This window comes from Strix aluco, chromosome 12 (assembly GCF_031877795.1).
Source record: "Strix aluco isolate bStrAlu1 chromosome 12, bStrAlu1.hap1, whole genome shotgun sequence".
Classification (NCBI taxonomy): domain Eukaryota; kingdom Metazoa; phylum Chordata; class Aves; order Strigiformes; family Strigidae; genus Strix; species Strix aluco.
Window position 1 is genome coordinate 20649763 of NC_133942.1, and position 12045 is coordinate 20661807.

At 41.5% G+C, this 12045-nt stretch overlaps 1 protein-coding gene across 5 annotated transcripts in view; it reads left to right on the forward strand.

Moving 5' to 3' along the window:
* ARNT2 (aryl hydrocarbon receptor nuclear translocator 2) overlaps nucleotides 1–12045 on the forward strand; it is a 104880-nt gene that overhangs the window by 81297 nt on the left and 11538 nt on the right. For all 5 annotated transcript variants that reach the window (XM_074837365.1, XM_074837368.1, XM_074837367.1 and 2 more), the window contains 4 exons: nucleotides 4672–4744; nucleotides 4902–5025; nucleotides 9199–9298; nucleotides 11349–11487. In XM_074837365.1, the coding sequence (XP_074693466.1) occupies nucleotides 4672–4744; nucleotides 4902–5025; nucleotides 9199–9298; nucleotides 11349–11487 (436 nt within the window). The remainder of the gene's footprint in view (nucleotides 1–4671; nucleotides 4745–4901; nucleotides 5026–9198; nucleotides 9299–11348; nucleotides 11488–12045) is intronic.

Sequence of the window (12045 nt, forward strand, 5' to 3'; positions counted from 1 at the left end):
AAGAGTTCCCCCGTTTGACCACATATTCCTGTGTAGTTGGGACTGTTTGATTTCCAAAAAGAAATAATTATTGTGATCAATGTTTATTTAATATACTCATAGACCAGCGTTTGAATAAAATAATCTGTCATGGTCATAGATAAAACTATATAAAAGTCTTTATATACATAGAAGAAAGATGTTTTTCTGACCTTTGTGGAAATGTTGATGTGTCATTTTTTTTAAGCCCCAAAGTCCTACGTTACCCTGCATGCATTTATGAATCCTACAGTTGTCCTGAGTCTCAAGATTCTTGTCTTGGAGTGAGCTGGCATAGGTCACTGCTGGAGGCAGCCTGTCAAATGAATCAGTCCATGCTTGTGGGAGAGATGCTTTCTGTTTCAGATTCTCATGGGCCAAAATACTAAAGAGATCAACTATTCTGATAAAATTCCAGTCTGTGGTAATGGTGCTAAAGACTTACTTTCTCATGATCCCCGTGCCATCTGTGGGCTATCTGATCCTCAAGGCCAGTGTAAGATAGACCCTTTCACAGGGGTGACTTTGAAACTGTAGGCTAAAAGAGGGAGATTTTGAGAGTTTCTGTAAGAGGATTCTACAATGGCAGCCCCAAGGCCCTGCTTACTCCTTTTTTGTCCAAACCAGACACAGGAAGCACATGTGCCTGTATTACATAAAAAGAGCATGGTAGGGATACAGTAGTATTGGTTTTCTCCCACCATAGAGACTGTTACTTTTAAAGTTCATATCCTTTCCTGGTAACTCTGATGCTTGGAAAAGGAAGAGGTGACTTCAGTGTTCATAGAGATTAATTCGGCTGTAATCCTCTCCGATGTCAAAGGAACTTTCACAGAATCTTTCCTTTTCCTCCAGATACATCTACTGAAGTAAATTTGGATTAACTATCAAAACCTTCAGATTTGCTGAACCATTACTTGTTCAGGCCAAGGGCTTTCCCAGTTTCATACCTAACCTGTGGGTACGCCAGGAGTTCCTGCAGTCCTCTGCTGACCCAGACATACCTTACTTGCTATGTTGGGTATCCTGCAGAGCCAGGGAGTTTCTCTTTCATTCCCTCCTTGGAGCTGTGAAACTGAAACTGAAACCAAGGATAGTTTGGGTTTTGGTTTCAAAGTCAGAAGGCAGTTTGAGTTTTGCCCAAACTGGTAATAAGCTCTTGTTCAGTGTCATCTTTACAAAAACAATGTGGCAATTGGGTGACTGAAGGGACCTGCTTGTGTCCACCGTTCAGTCAAAAGGACTGGTTAGATGGCAAGGTCTGAAGCAACGACAGCAGCGCTCAGCTCTCCCTGGGCGGCTGGTCCTTGAATTGCTGCAGTTTCTTTCAGGTTTCAAGCATCATTTGAACTATTTATACAGTAGCAGCAAACAACAGCAGAAGATGCTAACCTGGCTTTACGTTTCAATCTTAATTGAGTGCAGCATAGCTTGCACAGTTCAGTGAAGATACACTTACGTATTTGGTTTTTATAGGTAATAGATTTGGGAGGTTGTTCCCAAAGTTCAGTGCTGTTAACACAACGTGGTATTTATATTGTACTGCAGCTTAATGAGTATTAGAGATGAAAGATAAAGAAGGGCGAAGGAGCACTAAGTTAGAAGTGCCTACAAAACAAATAACTAGTAAGTATGCTGTTTTGTTTGGCTCATTTGTATGTATATGGCTGAATCAAGAAAACATACTTTATACGGAACAGAAGAGACCTAATGTGCTGTTTATTGACACACACACCAAGTCGTTGGTAATAAAAACAAATGAAACAGTGTAATTAGCTTTCACGTTAACAACAGGATTTAATGGGTGTTTATTGTCCACAGGGTGGTATTTAGAAAAAATTCCCCATAGATTTGCAATGATTAAATTACCTCCTATAGTTCTGTTGGAAAAGTATGCATTTTATGCTTGCAAACAAAGAATTTCTTTGCATTCCAGAGGTAATTTATAGGAATTTTCTGTTGGCTAAAATAATGCGGAAAATCCATGGCTCTCTAATGACCTGGAGGACTGATGTTTTTTGCATGTTACTCATAGCACAAAAGTGATTCTGCGGATTATGTGTTCTTACACTGTAAGGCTAGCAAAAGGCTTTTGGCATTCTACTCTGATCTTCTGTTTGTTGCAGGTCACAGATTCTTGTCCAATTTGCCATGGAGCCTAGTAACTGGTGTCTGAGCAAAGTCTTCTGGAAAAACATCAAGGGATGGAAAAATCTTTTACTTATTTCAGTAGCTTGTTTGAGTGGTCCCTCACATTCCCATCAGTTTGTGCCTAATTTGTCATTTGGCTTCATCTGCAAGTTTGTCTCTCTGTCCCTTGACATTTGAACCTATCTAGTTCAAAATTTAAAAGATTTGAATAAAAATCTAAAATTCAAGTCTGTGGCCAAAAATGTATCCTAATTCTCTAGAGTTTCAAATCCATGATTTTGCTATTTTGCAAAATCTCATCTGTTACTGCCTGTCATATTATAGTGTCTCCCCAGGGGAAAACCCTTGTGGTGTCTGTTAGGTGATTTTTCCTTCAGAAAGAGGCCAGAAGCATACAGAAACTGTGACCACTGTCAAGTTATCATTTGCAAGTATCAAGCTTAGTTTGCTGTCAGTCCAACTCCAATCTTACCTTGATTTCTGAGCTTTGGCATAATTTGGGGTGGTTCATATCTTCTTTGCTAACTGAGCAAAGAGCCTCACAGAGATAGTATGCTACCTGCCCATCCTCAGGTCAGAAGTAATCTTGCTAATTGTGACCAGACAGAAAGCAACTGTTAGTGAAAGGTGCAAAGCATTTAGATAATTTCACAGCTGCTGGGTTTTTTTGTCATTACACAGGCAGTCTTCCTTGAGATGCTACCGTGCCAGCAAGCTTCCAGCTTCACCTTAGAGACTGGTTCAGTGCCCTTCGTGGTATTGCCCCATGCCAGTGCAAAGGACTCTGCCTTCTCCATGGCAGTGATGCTTCTTCAGACAAAGGCCATGGTGGAGCCTTCCCTTTTTACAGGGAAATCTCAAGTTGTTGTGCCTGTGTATCAGCAGGCCTGTCGGCTGCAAGCTGCTTTCAACCCGAAGTTGTGAAGTGAAGCTGATGCTCTGGCCATGCTGTTCAGGGCTGTTGCTTGATTGGGCTACAGCCTGGGCACAGCTCAAACCCAGCGTTGTGCTGGCAAGATGATGTGGTTCTCGTGCTCTGCCGTCCCAGCTCGGCGTTGGGACAAAGCTGGGTTTGTCTGTCTGCAAACAATCACCAAACCTGTGCTCAGACAAGTGAGGTTCCTAATGACCCAGCGTGGGGGTGGTATAAGTCCAAACAGGAAAGCAGAAGTTCGCATTTTCTTGGTAAAATTCTGGTCTTAATGCATCAGTAGCACTTCTGCCTTTCGTTTCAAAAGGATTGGGTTTTATTTCTGATAAATTTACTGCACAGTGGCTTTTTGGGTAGAAATTGTTTTGTTACAGTAACTAAAAAATTTTGGATAGCAACAATTAATATAACTGTCTCTGATTTTTTTTTAAATAGGAGTTTTTAATTTGTGTCCTTCCAGAATTCAAAAAAACCAAATGAACACGTGGATTCATAAGATCACTATGCTAGATATATTACAACTGTATAAAAGATCTGTATATTTTTATAATAGGTGATATTTGCACATGTAAAATGTGAATATGTCTGACTTATGACCACTTACATGCTGTCTCTACAGATCACCTGTCAGTTAATTCTCATGAATTCCAATTATTTTATCTGTTGATATTGGCTAATTGTCATAGTTAAGTAACAGCGCCTGACACTAAACACAAATCAAGTGCATTTCAACAAAGTTTTCAGCACTAAAGTTCTTCGTTCTGGCACATGGCCCCTAACATTTATTAGGTCTGCTGCTGCACATTTAATTTTTCCTGATTCATATAATTGGATTAAGGCTATTACTTCCAGTGATTTTTATCTCATTTAAACAATGGATATTTTTTTCAGTTCTGATTAGCATGAAAAGGAGACTTGTGTTTTCTGTAGCATTTGTAAATACAAATTGATTTTATGTAATGTCTTGATTTTATATAGTGGCACGATCAATTTATTTCTGGATATTCACTGCCTTAAAAGCTTTCAAAAATTGAATCTGGACTTGGATCCTGAGGAGAGTAGAACCAAAGCATGTTAAAGAGGTTTTATTACAAAGAAGGATTTATATGCAGTTCTTTCTAGCTCAACAGGTTATTCCATTTGGTCTGACAGGCTTCAGACAGTTTTGATCACTTATTGACTGGCGTAACTCTGCATTAATGTTACTGGAGGCTTCCTATTTACTTCAGTAGGATCAGTGAAGGGATCTGGTATATTCATCGTTAACATGAGGAAGACATTCTTGGTGTCCTAGTAATGAATTCTTAAATCCTTTATAAGGAGGTTGTATTCCATCCTCCATTACTTACTCACCTAACATTTCTGTGCTATTACAGCAAAACTCTTCATGTGCCCTGTTACATTCCTGTGGTGCCAGCTTTCTCAGTGAGAAAGCTTTAAAAGCACATGAATCTCACAAGAAAGGATTTACAAAATCATCTGAGAGATGTTTTACTCAGAGTATGAAATAGGAGACCATGGCAGTTCCTTTAATTGGTTTTTGTAACAAAGTCATTTTGTCTCCTTTGCAGACAACTTCAGCAGCAGCAAGCAGAACTTGAAGTACATCAAAGAGATGGACTGTCATCCTATGACTTATCTCAGGTGAAATTTCTCAAGGTTTTATTTTTGTGCCTCTGATCTTTTAAAATGTAAAGTAATGGCAAATTTCAGCAAAATTAAAAATATACTGTGACTGTCCCCGAACTCCTTTTCCTTAAGTATGATGGAGGGAATTGCCTTCCTCTGTGTATCTCAACAGGTGCCTGTTCCAAGTATACCAGCTAACGTTCATGAGGGTGGAAAGTCGGTGGAAAAGCCTGATGCTATCTTCTCCCAAGAGAGAGATCCTAGATTTGCTGAGATGTTTGCTGGAATAACTGCTTGTAAGTGAATGTCTCTGATGCTTCATTTTCAGTACTATATTAAGCTTGGTTACATGATGTGGAGCACAGCTTCAAGAGAATGAAGAGAAACTACAGTGTGGCAGAGAAATTTCCAAACAATGTCAGTCTTCAGGACGTTTCCTAGAATTTGCCTTTAGTTACTATTTCACCTAAAGATGATGAGGAGTAAATTCAAGGAGGGAAGGACAGCTTTTGTGTCACCAGAGCTATCTATTTTTGATCCTCTTTTCATTTCACAGGGGCACCTTAAGCAGTGTTCATAGATACTAAGCATACTGAGCAGAATTTTCTGTTTCTAAGTATATATTTCCTTTTTTAAACAGCTGATGTGAGTTCATCTCTCTAAATAGACATGGATAAAGAAAGTTACCATGTAATCTTAAGCCAAGCCTGTGTTTTTTAATCAAATCATCAGGTTTCGCATTAATGCTTTCAGAGGCATATGCTGCCTTGAAGTGTAATAATATACTTATTTTCTGGTCAGTTGAGGCATCTCCAGTGATGTTACCTGCCGGTGAGTCCATGCTCTTTTTCCCACAACTTTTGAACTTGTTGGCAAATTCTTACAAGAGTGATAGAAATCTCAGAAATAGTATGTTGTTCTATATTTTGTGAAAACTACTGAGAGGCCAGAGTCCTTACTGAGTGCCCTCACCAAGGATTTCCCAGCCCTGTTCTAAGAGGTAGCAGCCAACTTGTCAGCTGGACAGACATAGCTGACTCAAACTAGCCCCAACCTGCTGCCCGTTGCCCTAACAGACAGAAGTCATTGAGAAGACTGGCAGCTGAAGGGGTCATCCGAAATATATCTGTAGGAAACCAGGCTCATTAATTCCACTGCTCGTGGAAGAACTCATTAATTGTTTATTGTTCCTAACTGTCCTCACTGAAAAAGAGAAGTTTTTACATTTGTTTTAAATAAATCAACGTGCAAGTGTCACGCAGTGCATGAAGGAAACAACCCACAGGGTTTGACTCCAGGGGTGTTGGGAGATGACCTCACTGCATTGGTTTCTTATGTCTGGCTTGGCCTTTTCAAATCGAGAAGGCACTGTAACTGCAGGATAGACTTGATATTCTGTCCTCCTGTTGCTAGGACTTCTCTGTTATTCCCGTTCACCCTTGTCTGTCTACTCTAACAGTGAAGTCAACAGCTGAGGCCATAAAAGGGGTCCATTAGAAGGTAGCAAGACTCCAACCCTAAACACCAGAATATGTTTTTCCAAGCAAGAACATCTTGCTTTTTGGCTGCCTTATTGGCTCTTTTTCAGGCAGCTCTCAACTGTTTGTGGGGAGAGGTTGGGGTTAAGAGTCTAGCAAGCTGTGAGGTAGCTGGAAGGTTATGTTCTTGGAAATGCCATTTCTCTTTTCATTCTTATCAATTTACAGGCTATGCTTTTTTTGGGACATTCACCCTGTCTGAATTTCTCATGGGAGCTGTGATCAAGGTCTTCTCTGAATGATAAAAAGAGATGGTTCACAGTTAGAGATGAGATATGCTGTCCAAAACCAATATTGACAAACCTGCATGCTGCCTGCAAGACATTTGCATTATGTTGATACCCAGTCTCATTCTCTGCTACGTTCTGTAAAAATACAGGTTTGACATAGGGAGATTGTTGCCGTAATTGTACGCAGTGGCCACATGTAACTGAAAATCAAAAGTGGGGAGAGGAAGCCTGACTTCACCGATTCATGCAAGTGCCTTGAAGCAGGGGATGATACGGTTCTTGGAGATCTTTGTTCTACAGGCAGAATCACTGGTCCTGCTGGGAGAAGGGCATATCATTGACCAGTACAGTGATGGGGTTTAGAGAGAAACAAGTCCATGGATGCAGGGAAAACACCGAAACTAAATGAGGTTTCAGTGCTGTACCAAAGGTGAGAGCAGAGAAGTAGTGCGTAAAGTCCTGAGTGGGAATACAGCTGGGAGGGATGTGGTCCAGATTCAGAGGCTAAAGAGCATTTAGTGTAACTCAGGAAAGAGATTTTTAAAGCTGATTTAGCTGTTTGTGATTAGTTTAGCTGTTCCCTTTGTCTTGACCTCATCCTGCAGCACAGACCCCGGTAGCTGCCATGGCAACTCTGCTCCACTTGAGGAATTCCAGTTCATTTAGGGCACTCTCAGTTTTGCTGGTGAGTTGTTCTCAAATATCTAAAGCACCCACAAGATTTTGTCTCAGTCTCTTCTAACCCTGAGAGTTTGGTATCCCTGTAAAGTGTGGCCTTAGAAAATGGGACATCTCATGCAAGAATGACATTACTGCAAAAAAAAGGAAAAATCATCTGTTCTTCTCGGAGATATCTCAACCCATTCTCAATTCTTCCTACTATATGCACCACCTTCTCTAGACCTTGTCCCCATTTCTCCTTGCTTTTTTTATATGGCAGCATAGGTTTGCAGCCCAGACTGAAGTGTCTCTGCTGGGCAATACATAGCAAGTGAGGAATTTTTACAAATTTCTACATTACAGAGGAAAAGCAATGGCAGCTTGCATCAGTGGCATACACACTCCTTCTCCGAGGGTCCTGTGAGGTAATTTGAGGCACCTTTGTTCTTTGGGAAGGCAAGCTTAGATTCTTGTTAGGAACATAATGTAAGAAGTAAGAACTTAGGTAACAGAGAATAGCTGGTGTGTGTTGGAGGCCTTTTGTGAGCCACACTCATGAGGCCTCCAAAAGCTAGGGAAAACTATAAAATACTTCTGTTAGTTGTGAGTTGAGTGGGCCTTTTGTCCAGGAAAGCATCTTGTGAAATGAGTAGGAATCTGAAAAGAGCAAAGGGGTAAATGAGGAGGCAGGCTTGATTTCTAGGTTCGTCAGAGGTGCACAGCAACAGCCAAAGCCATCAGTGAATTTTGCAGTATTTTGCACTTGGAGGTAGTAAGAGAAGATGAGGAAAGTGAATAAATGGTGGTGGAGCAGACCTTTAAATTATTTTAAGAAAAGCAGTAGTAGTGAGGTTTCCCTTGGCTTTGGAATAATCCAGTGCCAGAAAATTAAATTAAGGGACCAAATGGCACTGTTCACCCAATCTCATTTCATTCGATTAGAGATTGATCTCCAGTTGCCACATTAAGAGTAGACTATAAAAGTTAATGGCATCTCCATGTGTGTGTTATTCACTATGCTAGTCTGTTTTACGCCCCACTGAGATGTTTGCATCCTATTTCATGGCTCCCTCAAGCCACATATAGGACAGCAAAATCCATAAGAGACCAGTGTTTTGCCTTGCCACAGCTCAGGTGAGCAAGTCTTGCAGACACTCAGAAGCAAAGTGCCTCCAGCCACCTGTGAGATTGAAATGCAGGTAGGGGCTGTAGGATCACCCCCATTTGCAGGTTGTCACCCCAAGATCTGCAGGTGTGCCACCAGACTGCCTGGGAGAACCACGTACTGCCCTCCGCCTGTCCTGGAGGGAAGCAGGCTGTCAGCTGGTTAGGACAGGGGCTCTTTGACACCATTCCTTGGGATGTTTAATCCAGGGGGGTCTGGGCCCTCAGCTGCTACCTCAGTGCAAAGAGGCTGCAATAACAGCAGCAGCCCTGGAGGGCTGCTTCTGGAGCCAGAAATGTACCTTCACCTGAGGCCATCCCTGGGTAGGCCACAGAGCTGCACATGCATCAGCCTTTCTTCAGACCAGGCTTGTTTCGTGGGACATTCTTCCATTCCCACAGGCAGACTCTCCCATCTTTCTTCCAGAAAACCTTTGTTCCCCTTTCCAGTCTGTAGCTGGGACTCGTACACCCATCGCTGCCTGCCTCAGCCAGAGCCACTCGCTGTCTCCCGTTCCCCCTCCTGCCTGCGTGGTCGGGAGCAGCTTCCAGCGGGCACAGAGAAGGTCTGGGCTGCGTGGCTGGAGGGCATGTACCAGTGTTATGTTCCATGCAAACAATAGCATTAACGAGGTACATCCTGGGAAGAGGGTATGAAGGAGACACAAACCAGCTGTGCCTCTAGTTTCATACTGAATTGTCATATAGCCCTTTTGTGTCATTCTTAATGTGTTCCACAGGGCTTCTTCATAAAGCTTTAAGAAGGAAAGAAAAATTCCTGCTGCGGATATACATTGCAATGCTCATTAAATAATTTTGCCTTCGTTTTCTCATCCCCTAAACTTTTCTCTTTCTGTGATTTGTTTTTCTTTTGTAGCAGATAAAAAAATGATGGCCTCGGCATCCACAGCAGGAAACCAGCAGCTTTACTCACAGGGAAGCCCATTTCAGCCAGGACATTCGGGAAAGACTTTCAGGTACTGTAGTCCAGATCCTGAACCTATCAGCTTTTGTCTGATAGCGGGGGACCGTTCCCCTTCAATCTAGTGGAAACAAAACCGATCTAAGATGCAAGGGCTCTCTTTACATGAATGAACTTTGCTTTGTGTACACTTCACTCTTACATAATGTCTCAGCGCTTAGGCTAGGTTTACAAGCTGAGATGATTTGGATATCTGTGTTGAAAATAGTGGCTGGTAAGTAAATACTTGTTGCTGTGATGATGTAATTGGAAAAAAGCTAAGAAGCAGCAACAAATCATGAAAGGAATTAAATCTGAGAGGTGATGGGGCAGGCTCAGAGATCTGAGGAACATTGAACCAAGCTGGGAAGGTGCAAAGATTTGGTTTGCACTTACAGCTCTTAGTACTTCTACAGGCTGCTGTGAAGGGTGTTGGTGTGGACACCTTATTAAATGAAACAGAGGGATGCTTCATCCATAGTCCCTGGTGAGGGCTGGGACGCGGGCATCAGTAGTTTTCTAAGGCAGCTTCCACATACACATGAGGTGGTGGTCTGGCATTTTCTGAGGCATTTTTGAGTTATTCCAAGTGCGTGTGGTTGCCTGCCAGCTGGCAATACAGATTTGGCTAATCTGAAGTTTAAGAGTTTGCTTTCATTTCCAGTCACTGACAGTGTGGTAACAGTGATTATATTTACCTTAGTGCCTTTCATATCACTGTTCTGGGACTGTCATACTGGAGTTTCTTTATCCTGTTTTAGACCATCCAAGGTTGTGAAAGTGAAGGAACAGCCACTCAGAGGCTGTCAGTTCCAGGAATTAGAAAACATCTGCAAACAATAATTTTATTTAAACCAATGTGTTCTTAAAGTTACAATTGCTGATAATCTCAGTGGGGAGAAATAAAATCCCCGTGCATATGTTTTGTCAAATTAAAACCAAGAATAACTTGGGGGGGATATGACAGTAAATTAAAATGTCTTTTAATTGGATATTGTATATTGCTGGATGGTTGACTTGCCATCTTGGGGTTTGGCGTGTGTTTTGTTTGTTTCCTTTGTTAATTCCTGATGTTTAACTATAGCTTTTTTCCTACTGATGTTCTATTACATCAAGTAATGACACATCTTCCAGCATTTCCACCCTTGAACTGTCCTCCTTGAATGCTCTCCAGGCTAGTCCGTTCAGTTACTGAGACTGGGCAGCCTTTAGGTACTGTTTTGCAGACTCCTGGTTTCAAAGTATATATTCCAGATGCAGTCCAAGCCCCTTAGACAATGGGACTTTCCAGTCCAGCTGGGAGGGTGTCAGCAGTAGGGCCAGCCCTCCTCAGCAGCTGCTGTGTGCTTCCGAGTTCAGCCAGATTTAGATGGACTTTCTTGTCCACATTTCTCTCTTTGGAGACTCTGTGGTAGTAAAAATAAAATAAAAAAAAATAGAAAACAAACTCTGCAAAGAATTTCTAAACACACACTTTGCTTTTAGGCAGCTTAAGAAAGACAGAATAACAACTCCCATACTGAAATGCCTGCCACGTTTTGCTTACCACTCTGGGAGGGATTTTGTCAGTCTTAGAGGATTCAGTCCTGCATCCTCTCTGCTCAGCCTTGTTTACTTCTTTTCCCGATCTGCTCTCTTCTTACTCTGTAAAATGATTGTGAAAATAGACAATAGGGAAGGGATTAGAGAAAAGAACAATCTGTTTCAGTTGATGCACAAAAGCATTTTTATATCTTGGGTCTTGGGTCTTTTAATGCATTAGATACTGAACTAGTATGGAGCCGTGTTTATGCACCGTGTGTTAGACTGATTTTCTTTTTTCTTGCAAGCCTTTTCAAAGAGATTATAGAAGTCTAATTCAAAATAATTTTGCCCTTTGTGTCTATTTGAACTGGCATTTTAGCATGCCAATATGTTTCATAGTTTTGTGATGGTTTTAAGCCATTTTTTATTAAGACAGATTGAACAATTAATTTTAATGTGATTATAAAAATTTCCGTATCTGGAATACTGTTTGTGCATCGAGAATGTATCCTACAAATGAGGCACTGTTTCTGTTCCTTTAGTTCATCTGTGGTACATGTGCCTGGTGTGAACGACATCCAGTCGTCTTCATCGACAGGCCAGAATCTGACACAGATATCTCGCCAGCTAAATCAGAGTCAGGTTGCCTGGACAGGAAATCGCCCACCATTTCCAGGACAGGTATTGATTAAAAATGTTTTATTTTCATGGTCATTAAAGATTTGCAATCTCTGTGCTAAATAGGAGTAAACCCTATTTATAACGTGATTAAATGCACTTTGTCATTATCATTTGTGTTTGGAGAGGAATCGGTTCCCCCAGTTCTGTTCCTTGCAGGTTATAACAATTTCAGACAGCTGCCCTATGTGAACTGCATTTAGTTTGTAGTAGTGTTCATAACAGTGACAGTCGCTACGCTGACATAAATCCCAGTGGATGGTCTTGGTCCTGCACTTATTTTTATGTGTGTACTGAATGAAATAAAAGAGGACAGCTGTTATGCTTTAGTATTAAGCCCATGCATTAAATCTTTCTTGGACAAAGACCTTGCACCCAGCAACGTTACCCACAGTTAGCAGAGTTATCAGAAGAGGGCACACACCAATCCAGGCATGAGTTCAGAGCAGAGGCTACTTAGCCCATTGCCTCTCTGTTACTCACATTTTGTCCCATGCTGGAGGAAGCAGCATGTCACACTGTGAGATGCCCTGGTTCGACAGTGTTAGCCCAGAAATTACT